This window comes from Salvia splendens, unplaced genomic scaffold (genome assembly GCF_004379255.2).
Source record: "Salvia splendens isolate huo1 unplaced genomic scaffold, SspV2 ctg1134, whole genome shotgun sequence".
NCBI classification, from domain to species: domain Eukaryota; kingdom Viridiplantae; phylum Streptophyta; class Magnoliopsida; order Lamiales; family Lamiaceae; genus Salvia; species Salvia splendens.
Window position 1 is genome coordinate 1 of NW_024598683.1, and position 15,067 is coordinate 15,067.

The window sequence follows — 15,067 nt, forward strand, 5'->3', positions numbered from 1 at the left end:
TCATTCCTACTAGATTAGACATAGTCATTCATTCCGCAACCCGTGGTATTAATCATTCTTTGTCTTTTAAATTTTATTCTGAAAAAAATTACCCTTCCATACTTTATATTTCACAACATTTTCCAGCGCAACATTTTCCATTTGTATTTCTTATGCATACTATGAAGATGAATTATATTTTGAGTTTGTCAATCATTTTCTATTATTCTACCTTCATTTCATACTATCATACCAAGCATATCCTAAAAGCATACCATATGCATTTTCCCGGTGAGTACGTACGTACAGGCAGCTTTTAGGAGAAGAGCTTTCAGGATTGAGCATTGAGGACCTCCAAAATCTTGAAAATCAACTCGAGAAGAGTCTAAAAGGAGTGCGAACGAGGAAGGTAAAAACTATTCAGATATTTATATCGAAAATAAAAAATAAAAAGATATCAAACTTAAACATCAGTATGATTAGTCTCTTTACACATATAAGGTACACTTCAATGAATGAGATTGTACATAACCCTAATATTCCTTTCTGGTAGGAACAAACGATGAGGGAGGAGATCAAAGAGCTACACATGAAGGTATATATATATATATATATATATATATATATATATATATCCTTGTGAGAAGTCCACATATCTCCAACTGTGTAATGTTCTTGAATAAACTTATCACTCTTGTCTCAGGCAAACCTCACTCAACAAGAGAATTTAGAACTACACAAGAAGATACACATTGTAAGTCAAGAGAATGCAGAGCTGCAGAAAAAGAACAAACCAGATGTCATGAACTTGGGGTAATTTTACTTTATTTTCTCTTCATTTATCTAATTAACTCATCAAATAGTACCATTTTCTTAATTTGCATGCCCAAAATAAATGTATCACGAATCGTGAGACGAAAGTAATATATACTATCAAGCATGTGTATAATATTGGTTGCTTCAACAGGCTTCAACTGCATTAGGGTTGGTGGCAGCCCTCTAAATGTGTTTACCAAGAACCAGGTTTGAACAAACTGGTGGAAGAACTATAAGGTAGCATGATGGATTCACAACCCTAGCTAAAGTCATTGGTTGATGTTTGTAAATTGATACCTTCAAGAACTTAGTTGGTGATTTTCACATTGGTTGTATAAAGCAATTTGTGTGGGGTTTATAAATTAAATGAGCTATAATTTCTTCCAACATATATCCATCATCTCTTGGGATGAGTTTTCATTTGTAATATATGGTGTTTTTATTGAGAGGGCCTATGATTCGGAGCGGAATAGTAGTGGCCCATGGCAGTGTTGGTATGGGAAAAAAACGCGATCTACGATCAAAATGGTTGTGACTAATGAGAACGTTTATGAGTCGACTTGTAATGGTGGCTTGAAAAAGAAGTCAAGCCAGTCGAAATAAAGGTTTATAGATGATAGACATGCCAGTTACTGGAAAAAATAAAACATTAAACATCCACGACAAAGGCCGAACCTTCTTATTTTTCTTACATTATTCATGAGTCCAACACCGACTTTTTAATCAAACGTAATGCAAATATAGCAGCAGTCCTTCAACAATACGAGTCTTCAGTTTTTCAAAAGTAAGAAATTGGGCCCATAAATTTTTAAAAATTATAAGAAAATAGATGAAAATTAGAATAAAAAATACTCGAAGTATTGTTGTGATATTAGGACTCTAGGATAAAATGTTGCATTTGATTTTGACATGGATTTTAAAAATATAAATGAACAAAAAATAATAAATTAATAGATTAGTACTAGTAGTACTACTACTCCTATTTATTATAGGAAATACTGTTAATAATGAAATATACTGTACGATATTGCACACATTTTCCCGGTAAATAGAGTAAACATTTTACACTTGAAACAGTTGCGAGTAATATTTTTTATAATTGCCGCCGGAAAAATCAAATGGCTCCCTCCGCTGCCTTCACACGGCGGCTGGCAGCCTCTTCCTCCGCTTTCCGATTTCCTCTGCTGGTCCGTCAATTGCGCTCGGACGCCACTCTGGAAGCAATACGGAAGGCGCCGCAGAACAAAATCCCCAACTTGGTGCTGTACAACTACCCCTCATTCTCCGGCGCATTTGGAGCGCTTTTCGCGCACCTCTACCACTCTCGACTCAACCTCCCTTGCTTCATATTGCCTTTCTCCTCCGTTGCGCCCTTCAGGTAACGTGCGCTTGTCTTCTTCACGAATTTATGGTATTATCTGGCGGTGTTCAGTTAAAAATGTGATTTAGTATTCATTTCAATCCTGCTGTGTAAACAGAATGTATGCAGTATGCAAAATTGTTATAATTTCAGCACATGTATGCTCAATGAATGATAACTTGTAATTGAGCTTCTGTTTCGCATTTTCTGATTTGGATGGAGATGAAATCAGAAATTCATAGTATTTCCTAATTTCAATCAGTTTAGGTAATTTATTACTATTAAGCTACATGTATTCATCACTTTTAGTTAGCATTAATCACAATCAGAGAATATATGGGGATGTTGTGATGAATTTGTTTTTATGCTTATATTGCATTCTGCTTTTAATCTGCTTGAAGTGCGCTTGTCTTCTTCATAATTTTTGGTATAATCTGGCGGTGTACAGTTGGAAATGGCATTTAGTATTCAATCCTGATGTGAAAACAGTATTTAAGCAGTATGCATTGCTGTTGTAAGTCAGCACAAGTGTGTTGAAGTGAAATGATAATTTGTGATTGAGCTTCTTTTTCACGTTTTTCGATTTAGACCGAAATGAAATCAGAAATTCCTATTTCCTATTTTCGATCCATTTAGGTAATAGTACTAAATCTCGTGTGTGCATCACCTATAGTTGGCAATAATCACAATCACAGAATGTATGGCGGTGTTGTGATGAATTTATTTTTGATGTTAATATTGCATTCTGCTTTAAATGCTTGAAGTTTGGTGGATATACTTGCATTTCACCAGAATGTTGTATCAGAGATGCAAGTAGGTGTGACTCAGGACCTGATCCACTGTTTTTTTGGTGATGAGTTGCCACAGGCGTACTAACATTTGTGTAACCTTGCCACTGTATATCTCTTCGCTTATAATCTTCTTTCGTTGTAATGTTTCTTTAGCGTTGATGACTTGTGCATAGAAGGAATGAAGACGTGCTACTTTTTAGTCTTTAGACTTTTTAGGTCCGAAAGGTTTTCCTTTGGAGCTTTCCAGGCAAACATCATCCACGTGAGTTATAGTTGCACATGTTACTGAATGTCTTTTAATGTATGATTCCTTCTAACTGGGAGTTCTGGAAATGAAGTTGGTGCTGGTTTAACTCAACATCTTTTGTTATTAGGGTCATTGGTTTTGATCACCGGAAATCAGTGCTTTCCCAAATTTCTTCAGGGGAAGATTCTGATCCGAATATTTCATTTCATGTAAATATTGAGAAGAGTAGCTCCACTACTGTGTATGAATATTTCTCTGCTAAACTCTCAGATACTATATCTGATCAGGTAACTCAGAGCTGGATGTTTTATTTTGGGTTTTCTGTTTTACTGGTTATGCAGCTGTTAATAAATTTTCATAAGTTTGTAGTGATGTCTCATTTTAAGTACTACACACATGGCAGATTGATAATATCAGCCTGCTAAACCATGATGACCAAGAACGCATGGAGATGATTCTCAAATATGTTGAAGCTGGAGATCTACGGCAATGGAATTTACCCAACATTAAAGCCTTTTATATTGGACTAAGAGAATTTCGATCGAAATTAAACTGCATCACTAACCCACTCATGTATCAACAGGTGCAAGCAATTTGTATAAATTTACTCCATTTTTTTAACTTCTTTGGAAATACGACACCATTGAAGCAATTGTTAACCAAAAGCATTAACTGTATCTGTAGATTCTGTACTATCTGATAGTTGTATTGCTGGATGAAGTAATCTTTTATAATTTAAAGTCAACTCCATTGAAGGAAAAGAGTTACTGAGTCACTATTCTTTCAACAGTATGCTTTGATTTGTGTAGATTCGAATACTTTACTTAGTTTTGGTCTTCTTCTTCCATGAGCAGTTAACAGAGATTTGCTCTGAAGGCTTTATCATCAAGGGAAACACCTATCTTTCTAATCGACCAACAGAAGCAAGTAAACTGCTGAATAAAGTGTTCAGGATTAAGTTGGGCCGAGGCTTTTATGGTGAATGTCTGGTATGACAATTGTCAAATGACCTGTTCAGCAATTCTTAATTAATTGAATTATGCTTGTGATTGTCATCATTAAGTCAATCTTAAAGCATGTGACATAATTACATTAATTGAATCATCTTTATTCTTGTTATTTCCACGGTAAGTGAGGCACTTATCTTTTTAATTTTATATTCTACTCCTTCCGTCCCACGGTAAGTGAGGCACTTCTTTTAAGCATGGGTTTTAGGAAAATGATATTAAATAGTTATAGTGTAGAGAGAGTAAAGTAAGTAGAGTATAATTCTTATTTATTTTATTTGGGGTGATTCTCGCATGTGACAGGCTTGAAACTATTAAAAGTCTGAAGTAATAAAATTATATGTTAATTGCCTGGCATCTATCTTGTTGGCTAGGCGATTAGAGCTGATGGGAATTCAGATTTCAGTGATGAAATGGGCAAGGAACTTAGCCAAATGAGTGCAGCAGCTGGGCTAAGGTGATTGAACCATGCTCAATCTCTTTTCCTTTTGTCCTTCCACAAGATTAATTGTGCCTCATAATTCATTTATACATCAGTCTTTCATGTTTGTCATATGCATCTCTGTCTTGCATGTTTTCTGAAAACTTTTGATGCCATAATTCTTAACGGCTAGATTGCCACTAATCTCAGCAACATGCATGAACATATGGATGATAGTATGTAGGTGTATCGTTCATGGCTAGCTTGAGCCTTGATGTAGTTAATTGTTGTGTGCGTGCATCAGTTTAAATTACTAGGTGAACCTTTTAAGCATGTTTAAATTTCAATTTTTAAGTTTGATACTCGTTTTACTATTAGCTTCTCTTTTCACCATAATAAATTTGATGCCTGAAGTAAAACAAACAGAAGTTTAGTGTGGCTACTGCTACTTAGCTGGGTGTTTGTTTGCCGTATGTGTCACACTGAGTATGCCTACCAATGAAACAGGCCTATTGGAGCAGTCCTTTACATGCAGAGGAACAATCTAAAAATGTCCCTGAGAACTATAGACAGCGGTACCGATACATCTGAAATTGCTATGGTTTGCAACTTAGCAGACTTATCCTTTTATGCACTTATATAAACAACCCATATAAGAACGTTTCCAGCAGAATTCCTGATCAAGTTTCAAGTCTGGTTGCTGTATCTCTACCTGCAGGCATACGGTGGTGGTGGTTTCCCAAGTTCCAGCTCCTTTATTATTCGTATGGATGAGTATAACCAGTGGCGTTCAGCACTGCCATTGCCAATAAGATATTGCCATCAGCTATAAGGAAGTTCGTTGGGACTTACTTTGTTATTAGCTCGGCTTACTCTCTGAAGTTACTTCCATGATTTCATTGACTAGTGTCGATCTAATGGTTTTATGCCTTAGGGGTTCCATGTGATCACTTTTAAAACTAAAACTTTCTAACACAGAAAGGTTGTAAGGCTCCGTTTGGTACACGGAATTGGAATTGGAATTGGAATTGGAATTGAATTGAATTGGAAGAAATTGAATTCTAATTCAATTCCAAATCCTATGTTTGGTAAAGTGAAGTAATTGATATGAAATTGAATTTGATTAATTTGTGCACACCCACTATACACACACTATATACAAAAACCCACTCACACACACTTCACACAAAATACACATACTACACACACATACACACACTTCACACACACGTCATACACTACACACACTACACAAATTTCACACATTTCACAAATTTCACACGCTACACAAATTTCACACACTACACACATTTCACACACTACACAAATTTCACACATTTCCTGCACTACACACATTTCACACACTTCACACTTTACACACATTTCACACATTTCCTGCACTACACACATTTCACACACTTCACACTTTACACACATTTCACACATTTCAAGCATCCGATTTTTTTTTTTTTTTAGTTTTAGATTTTTTTTTCCGATCTGAATCAAAAAACTAAAATTTTCTAAAAGTTTAAACTGAACAAAATTTAAAATTTTAGTTTGTGAATATTGTATGTATTTTGGGTATAGTATGCGTAGTGTGTATTTTGTGTAAAATTTGTGTCGTGTGTGTATTTTGTGTGTAAAGTGTGTAGTATGCGTATTTTGTGTATAGTGTATGTAGCGTATGTATTTTGTAGGGTGTGTATAGTGTGAAATGTGTGAAATTTGTGTAGTGTGTGAAATGTGTGTAGTGTGTATAGTGTGTGAAATTTGTGTAGTGTGTGAAATGTGTACAGTGTGTGAAATGTGTGTAGTGCGGGAAATGTGTGAAATTTGTGGTGTGTGAAATGTGTGAAGTATGTGTGTGTAGTGTGTGTGAAATATATGTAGTGTGTGAAGTGTGTGTAGTGTATGTGAAATGTGTGTAGTGGTTATTGAAACTATCTAATTTTATGACTATTTGAAATTCCAATTTTCCTTTTGATATGGAATTGAAAATTTGGAATTATAATTCAATTCCAATTCTATACATTTTTGTGATACCAAACAATGGAATTGGAATTGGAGGCTCCAATTCCATGTTCCCAAACTCACGCTAAGTGTTTGGTTGACATTGCATTGTTTGAAATATGACGGTTTGATTTGTATTACAACAGCCTTGTTGTTTGGGACTCCTCTCATATCAAGTGTGAGGAATATCTTCTGAGGATTAAGAGGCTGTGACCTTATAAGTATTAGACAATTTTGTTTCTTTACACCGAAATGTACTTTAGCCCCAAATATGTAACACAATTGACCATGTTTATACCAACTCTTGATATTAATGAGGAAAAAGGATTCAATTACTAGGTCCCATGTGGCCATCACTTCAGTCTACTAATGTTTCTGTGAAGATTAACCTCTGTTTTTGTGTATTTATTAGAGAAATGATTTGGAGGGAGGAGAGGAATGTTTCCTTTGATTTTGCAGTAATTCCTAAAATTAGTGACACCATATATGTGCTGTATATTTACGTATATTATAACCAGATTTTATTCATTGTGGATTTCTTAGTTTAAGATTATAGCCTTAATTATGTATTTTGGATTTCTTTAATGCATTTTCCCCAAAATTCAATATTTCTATATCTTGGATTCTATTTAGTGAGGATGGTAGTATTTTTTGGTAATATGAGTGCTGCGTTTTACTTCTTTCATGATTGTTAGATGTGAATATTGTAGTGTTTTTAGTTTTTAACTGATGAAATTTCGTGGTGAATTTTCAATGGAAGGCCAAATTTGCATATGAGAATGAAGTGTAATATGGAAAAGATTACAGGGAGGGAATGATGACTAATTTGAAAGGTTTAGTTGAACCATATGTTTCACTTATGGTCCCATTTTTTACAGCTAACAAAGACATGCCGTGATATATGAGATAGAATCTTGTATGAGGAGACCAAGAAAAGTGGGGTCGGAAGAAGACAAAAGATTTACTTCTGGATTTTCTGTGTTCTTTGGAAGGAAGATTTCATCGAAAAGTTTTAAAAGATAAAGAGGTCCCACGCTCTAGTGTGGATTCGGAGTATAGAGCTATGACTATCTGTATGTGAGATCATGAATGTACATTGGTTTCTGTATGTGAAGTGGGTTTGAATGTTTGAATACAAGCTAATTTGTGGTGAGATAATCAGGCTGCACTTCACATGGCATCTAATCTAGTCTTTCATGAGTGAACCATGCATATTGAGATTGATTGTTACTTTGTATAAGCTGTGCGTTATTAATATCTATGCCCCAACTTGACGGAAAGTGTTAGAATGAGATTTGTGTATATCAGTATATGGTATAAATTGTAGAGCAGGTTAGTGATTTCCTAGTTCATATAGGACTATTGTGTATATACAAGTACTTTGAGTAGATGAAGATACATATATTTCATGTTTCTACCTTTGATTTAACATCTTACAATTGCAGAATACTCACAGAAATATGGGCTACAAAAATATCCTTGATACCTACTAGTGGAAAACATTTAGCACAATAGTTTCAGTAAACTGGACAACCAGCAACTTGTATGCCTTTAGCGGTAGGACAAGTAGCCAAGCTGCAGTGTTCACCGCTCGTGCCCCACCAATCTATTTCTTTATCCTCTATGCCGAATGTAAATAGAGTGCCACTGCCATGAAAGCTACTCCGGCATCTAGAGCTGCTGAAACAATGTAGTTATACCTCTGCCACCAGTTTTTCCGGTAACGGAAGAGGAAGTAGTTGAAGATCGTCCCAATGATGACCCAGGCATTGTAATTTAATGGCGTTGCAGGTGGCATCATACCTGTTGCCCCTAGAAGGACAGGCAGGTTGATTAGAGGAATCCAAGATTGGTTTGGAAATGCCTTGTGGAAGAGCCAGACAATGACAGGACCTATTGCACCTCCAAGGAAAAACCAGTTCATTGAACTATAATTTCCAAGACTTCCGAATATTCTTTTGGGCCCCACTAATCCCCAAATGACTGATGCATCGAAGAAGACTCTATCTCCGGGGCATGTCCACGGACTGTCTGGTGGAAGGAGGTCATCGTGGCATATGTTTTTGATAGATGTAAGTAGCCACCACGCCACAGAAATGTTGATTGTTCCAGCTATAACTGTTCCAACGGACTGATGCATCATAAATGGAATACAGATGAGAATAGTAAGTCTACTGGGATGGTAAGAATTTCAGTTATTGATTAAACAACAATATGTCATAGAAAGACTGTCTGGCATCTTAGAGTGATGAGTATTATGTTCTTCTATGTTAACACGTTTTCCAACTTCCCGTAGTAAGGCCATGCTGAGCATGCTCATCATATATGTAGGTAGGTAGTCGAATTGGTGATTAGTTTATTAGAGAGTGGATCTCATCCCTTTTGGTATCCACATCGTCTTATCCCTTACAGTAGGTAACGTCTGTAGAACTCAAAGTTTAGCTAACATTGGTTATTTTCCATTTAAAATTATGTATCTATGTGGTTAGTTAGGACTAAAACATAATTGTTCTATTTTGATTGAGTATACACAGTTTGAGAGCATGATGATGAAGAATGTGAAGTGTTCCATAAATTGAACAATGCAATCTACCTGAACTATAAACATCGATCTGGGAGGGATCTTCATGTAGTGACCTAGCTTGAAATCACTTAGGAAAGAGACAGCTTGTGCCATGCTCATATATCCATAGACTTTAAAGCAGACATTTGCAATTGGTCTTCCTGGGTATATGAGACCCATAACATACTCTGTGATTATATTCAACCCAGGAGTCTGCAAATAAAACATTTTTATTTTTGTATCAGAGAATAATAATATAAAATTGCCAGTTGCTATATGATACTTGAATGTGTTTGTAAGCATGCACAGTGTATGTTTGGCACTGAAGGCACAACTATTTTCTTTTTTGTAGGCAACAACATTAGAGAGGAATGCCATTGCTCAGTTACCTGGTTGGTTGTGGCTGTGATGATGCTGATTGGAAGTGTGAAAACAAAGGCAATGATACAGGCGAAGATCAATGCCCACCATGGCATCTGAACTTGGTCATTCAAGAATATGGTGAGCATCAGAGAAGCAGTAAAGGTCACTGCTAGTAATGCATAGAACCACCAGGATGGTATGTCCTGCGTATTTGCGCATAAGCCTTGTATGAATGTCCTCTTTTTTGTTGTATGAAGCACGGAATCTTTCGATTATTTCCCTGTGGTTTACAAATTAACAAGCTATTAAGTTAATCATCATGTTTGGGATGATGAAATACCAGAGTATGCTCCACGCATAAAGTACACTTAGGTGGTATCATTTTTACTACTTGTATGCAATAACAAGGCAATTCTCATTATATCATAAAGCAGACAAAATTGAAAAAATGAACGTAAAAAGTAGCATCGAAGTTCAGTACCTTCCGTAGAAGAAGGCCACATGTGTTAGGGTAGAAAGCAATAGTTGCAAAGCCAACCCATATGTCAGGGAAAAGAACATGCTGAGATGTATTCTGCCCTGTTGTTCGTACTTTGAATATCCAACTCAAACTTGTCGTTTACAATTGCAGATATGTTATACTTCTGACCTTGAGATGTGAACAGGTGTGAGGAGAAAATTGGAAACTTTCCTAGCACCATACAAGTTGAATCCCCAGTAGGCTGTAGGAAGCACTAAGTAGATTATGAGTACATAACCCGCAAAGACATTCATTATGGCAAAGAAGGGAGTTTACTAGCGGGCTGCCCAAGAAGGATGCTACGGCTGTCCAATCTAATGTCACGGCTCCAAGGCCAAGGCCTTTCATGCCTGATCCAATCTGCTGTGCTGTGACTGACTTGGAAAATGCCCAACACATCCATGAAATGCTTGTGAGAGTTGGAAACAGGTACCCGGGAAATAGGTACCAGGAGAAGCTGCATATTAGCACAATCAGGAAAACTTTGCCCTTGACATGCGCGCCCTCGTCTTTTTCATGCAAAGCCCTGCAAAGTTGGAAGAAATCATCGGTGAGGTTTTGGTACAAGAATGTGGGGTTAGTCTGTCTCAACTCGGACCACGCTACATGTGCAGATGAAGTGGAGAAAACACATGATTTTGAAAAGGAATGATGAACAGTGCACATGCAAATTCTGCTCTCTTTCCTTTGCAATATTGGTTCATTTTTACCTTCGAAGTCTGCACAACGTTGCATTGTTGTATTTTCACATGAGATGTTTCAGTTTGGAGATATGCATTTGATATCTCAAATCTTGGGAAAATATGTAAACTGGTCAGCTTATCAGGTGCTGTTCATCACTTGTAATAGTCTTGGCACGTATAAATAACGAAGCTTTCGACCTAGTGATATCACATAGTCTTATTCTATCTACCTTATCTCAGAAGTGATTTCTTGTTGCCTCTGTAATTTCACATATCTCCTTCTTTCTTATGTCAGTCTGATTTTGTGCGAGCTTCAGATACGCTGATACGCACCAGGTTATTCGATTCAAGAGCTCCTCTTTCAGGTTTGGGCGTTTGGCGTACAACATTTTCTCATCTAGTTGAATTCCAGCTAATCTTAATTACTTAGCTAATGGTCACTATGCTATATGATTAAGAAAAAACCTCCAATTTTGCTGTTTCTTGACAGTAAAGTTAGAGGGAGTTCATTTCTAGTAGTAATCAGTAAAAGTTGACTGTGTTTCAATAACCAGTAAATTAAGTCATAGATTCCATGAGCTATGAATCTAGACGAGATTTTAGGCTTGTATGGGTCCATGAATCTGTCCACAAACTAAGTCTGATTGATTGCTGAGGAATCTTGGTGGGTGCATTAAGATCAGAGATAGTAACTGTAAGTTTGTGAGCTGTGACAGAAAGGTCAAAGATTTATCACGTGAAGCTCATAAAAGGTATAACTTGCTTCCATCCTCTCTCTCAGTGTGTACATCAAATATTAAAGCAAATATATGTAGCAAGATTGTGCAATATTGTATCCAGCTAAATATACTCCCTCCGTCCCACTTTAGGAGTCTCAGTTGAGTTCGGCACGAGTTTTAAGAAATGTAAAGGAAAGTCAGTGAAAAAAGATAGTGGAATGTAGTCCTACTTTTTTATAATAGTTTTTATAATAAAATGTGGTGGAAAAAAAGTTAGTGGAATGTGGGGCCGAATACCATTTATGGAATATTTCAATCGGGACTCCTAAAGTGGGACACCCAAAAATAGTAAATCGGGACTCCTAAAGTGGGACGGAGGGAGTATTACTTTTGGAAAAAATTGGATAATCATATAGCTTAATTGGTGACAAACGTGAACCTAGAGTCTTATCAAGTCCAATAAGTCATAGAAAAGGAAAAGATTGCCCACTTGATGAAATATTATAGTATTAACATATAGGAGATACTCTATAAAATAATGACAATATAATGAGATAATGACTCGTAGTCTAATAAAATATTAGTGTGGAAGCAGGCGGAAAAGTTGACTCACGGAAGAGGGAGACTTGGACTAGAGTTCCGGGCACCACATGTGGGCCGGCTCGATCACATACTTCTCAAAAGCCCGGCCCATCCATATCCCAGCACCTGCAATATTCCATTTTATTAATTTCTCACCACCCCCAATATATCTTTCTATGGTTGAGAAGATAGTATTATTTGAGTATGAAATACGAATTCTACTTTTTTTAGATATTTTTATTACTCCATCTGTCCCGCATTACGGTCATTTTTGCACTCGTTTTGTAAAAATGATAATAAATAGTTAAAGTATAAAAATAGTAAAGTAAGAGAGAGGAGAATGCAAAGAAGACGGTTCTCTAAGATCATAAATCACAATCATAATCAAATAGTCGATGTATCTTTCAATAATTTCCAGATTAAAAACTAGTAATTCAAGATCATAAATCACAATCAAAATCAAATAAAGTAGAAATATACACATCAAGAACCTAATTACCTGAGTGGTGATGATGAGAAGCCAACCAGCCAAGAAAGAGATCTCTCTCCCATAAAAAGCCTTAACAATGGTGACAACCCCCACCCCATAAGCCGACCCGTACCCGAACGCGCTCCAGCATTCGCAAATATCGAAATGAGCACGTGCTCCTTGATGTTGAACGGGCCGGGGTTGAGGGAGAATCGCCTCGGGCCGAACCGGGCAGCCCGAACCTCGTCTCGGGCAGCACCGCGGCCAAGAAGTGGCCGATGGGGAGGGACGCCACCTGGACCGTGATCTGGGTTATGATGAGGGGCTCGGTGCGGTAGGCGAAGAACTGGTTGAGGAAGGAGAGCATGGCGCACGAAGCCAGCCCGAGGAACCACATCCGGAACGTCCACACGGGCAGGGTCGGGTCGTCCGTGTTTGTTACCGTGAGGCGGACCTCTTCGATGGGGACTCGTCGTCTTCGTCGTGGCGAAGACGAAGACGGCTGGTGCTAAGGTTCCCATGTTGAGGGTTTGGGTTCACTACTTGGCTATGAGGATTAATATATATTAATATGGGGGGTGGGGCTAACTATATAAGATGGAGTTATGGTGGCTAGTGAGAGATGGGGATGACTATTGACATATGAAGTCAACCAATGTTTAATTATGTTTTGTTGTTTGTAAGAATGTGGATAAAAAATGTTGAAAATTTGGGAAGCATTCTCACATGAGGAAGTGGAATTTGAATATAGTGTGTTAATGAGGATAGGGCAATTCTTGTGTGTGGACGGATGAGAGTGGGATTGCTAGTTGTGTGGTGTAACTGCGCTTAGTTATTCAAATGTAGGAGTATAATTTTGTCCCCACTTAAAACCTCATTACTCTACTCTCTTCATATATTTGTCCTTCGTCTTACTTGATAACTTCATATTCCTCATTTTTGTAGGGCATTTTTATATATTTGTACTTCAAATCTTACACAACTAGAAGCATTCTTGATTTTTTGGATCTTCGAAAATATTTTCGACTCTAGATTTAAACTGTAGTTTATAAAAAATTAATGAAATCTTATGTGTCAACTATTCACATATCAATATAATTAGATGGAGTGTATAAATATACACAATTGCAAATTATAAAATGAAATAATAAACCATTTTAAAAAGTAAGATGAATAGTATAGCTGTATATAGGTGATGAGATGAGAACTTGAGATAGACATTGCAAAAACTTCTACTACAAAATTAGTATCCCTCAAAATGAGATATATATTATTTAATAATTAAACTACTTTTTAATAAAATTTTTTGTTTTTATGATTACATAAATATAGATGTCCAAGAATTTATATATAGTTTTTTTGGTAATGTATAGTAATTTATAAAAGCAATCCACATAAAGCGTTGAATTTGGAGCACAATTTGTTCCACAATTGCAACCCTAGACCATTTCAAGATAAACCCTTAGTCCAAGGTTGTCTGGGGATATTTTAAAGTCCAGAGACTATGGGCGAGATAAACAATAGTCCAGAGCTATTTTCGAATTTCACTCTTTTTTTAATGAAATTGAAAAAAGGAATACTCTATTTTGCTTCCATCAAAAACAGTAATCTTTTATTAACAATTACTCCTAATCACAACAAATGTCAATTTTATCATAGCCTCGATCATTTTAACACAATTACTTTTAATTATGATGATAATAAATTTTAGCACAATAGTAATATCTTGATGAAGTTGGTAATTAATAAGGAACTGTGACACAAGTTTTTGCCTAAAAATACCCTCTCTTATTAGGATTTTACATTTGTTTGTTTTTCTGAAGGATTTTACATTTGTTTGTTTTTCTAAAATCAGAGTTTAAAAAATAGTAAAAACATTGAGTGTAGCATATGATATAGTAATATAATGTGATTTTTTACAGTAGCGATCGAAAATAATTTTATTATATATACCAATTTTCTCGTCACTGGCGATGATTTGATCGCTAACCATGAAAATTGTTTAGTTCAAAAATTAAAATAAAGAATCAAACTATAAAGAGCATACTTAACTCTTTAAAATATCATTGCATACATTGTAGGGTAAGTGCATTTGAAGGGCCAAAATTTAGTCTATTAAAATGGCTATGACTTCCAACTTGTTTGTAGATATAATGGTAGATTGAGGCCCACGAGCACACATTATAGCATACTAGTAAATTGATAAAATAAAAATAGACCACTTATCTAGTTTTTTTAACAAACTAATCTTTTAAGGGGGGGGCATGAAGATATAGATTGTTTTTTACAAAGTCTTATTCAATTTAAATGCCGAATAAAATCATAACATAGCAAGTCTCACTTGTATATTGTTGGGTTACAAACTTATCTCACATCGGATGAGTGGGGTAAGTTGGAATGTGTATATAATTCATGTCCAATCTCAATTAGTTTGAGGCCTTTTGGGAGTGACTCAAAAACATCCAGCCGTGCGCTTGACCCAAAGCGGATAATATCAAACTAATGTTGCAGTCGACGATCCTAACAAGTGGTATCAG

The 15,067-nt window shown here is 36.2% G+C and overlaps 1 protein-coding gene, 1 long non-coding RNA gene and 1 pseudogene across 3 annotated transcripts; 2 read left to right on the forward strand and 1 right to left on the reverse strand.

The window, feature by feature from the left end:
* Positions 1 to 121: 121 nt before the first annotated feature.
* On the forward strand, positions 122 to 1,222 carry LOC121788753. The gene is made up of 4 exons (XR_006047895.1): positions 122 to 388; positions 533 to 574; positions 683 to 792; positions 947 to 1,222. It is a non-coding gene; the product is annotated as an uncharacterized LOC121788753 (long non-coding RNA).
* Positions 1,223 to 1,836: 614 nt separating this feature from the next.
* On the forward strand, positions 1,837 to 5,750 carry LOC121788751. Of its 2 annotated transcripts, none has more exons than XM_042187365.1 (7): positions 1,837 to 2,173; positions 3,321 to 3,480; positions 3,597 to 3,776; positions 4,048 to 4,182; positions 4,575 to 4,657; positions 5,129 to 5,222; positions 5,340 to 5,750. In XM_042187365.1, the coding sequence occupies exons 1-7, from the start codon at positions 1,914 to 1,916 to the stop codon at positions 5,451 to 5,453; spliced, it is 1,026 nt and encodes a 341-aa protein (XP_042043299.1). In that variant the 5' UTR covers positions 1,837 to 1,913; the 3' UTR covers positions 5,454 to 5,750. The 2 variants fall into 2 exon arrangements, with proteins under 2 accessions (XP_042043299.1, XP_042043300.1); XM_042187366.1 differs by having other exon boundaries at positions 5,129 to 5,196.
* Positions 5,751 to 7,998: 2,248 nt separating this feature from the next.
* Positions 7,999 to 13,408, reverse strand: LOC121788754 (annotated as a pseudogene).
* Positions 13,409 to 15,067: the final 1,659 nt, after the last annotated feature.

Excerpts from the sequence above, each read along its gene's own strand:
- LOC121788751 (XM_042187365.1), top strand. The coding sequence starts at position 1,914 with ATGGCTCCCTCCGCTGCCTTCACACGGCGGCTGGCAGCCTCTTCCTCC. Across the intron at positions 4,183-4,574 it reads GCTTTTATGGTGAATGTCTG|GCGATTAGAGCTGATGGGAA; the intron begins GTATGACAATTG and ends CTTGTTGGCTAG. Across the intron at positions 4,658-5,128 it reads AGTGCAGCAGCTGGGCTAAG|GCCTATTGGAGCAGTCCTTT; the intron begins GTGATTGAACCA and ends CCAATGAAACAG.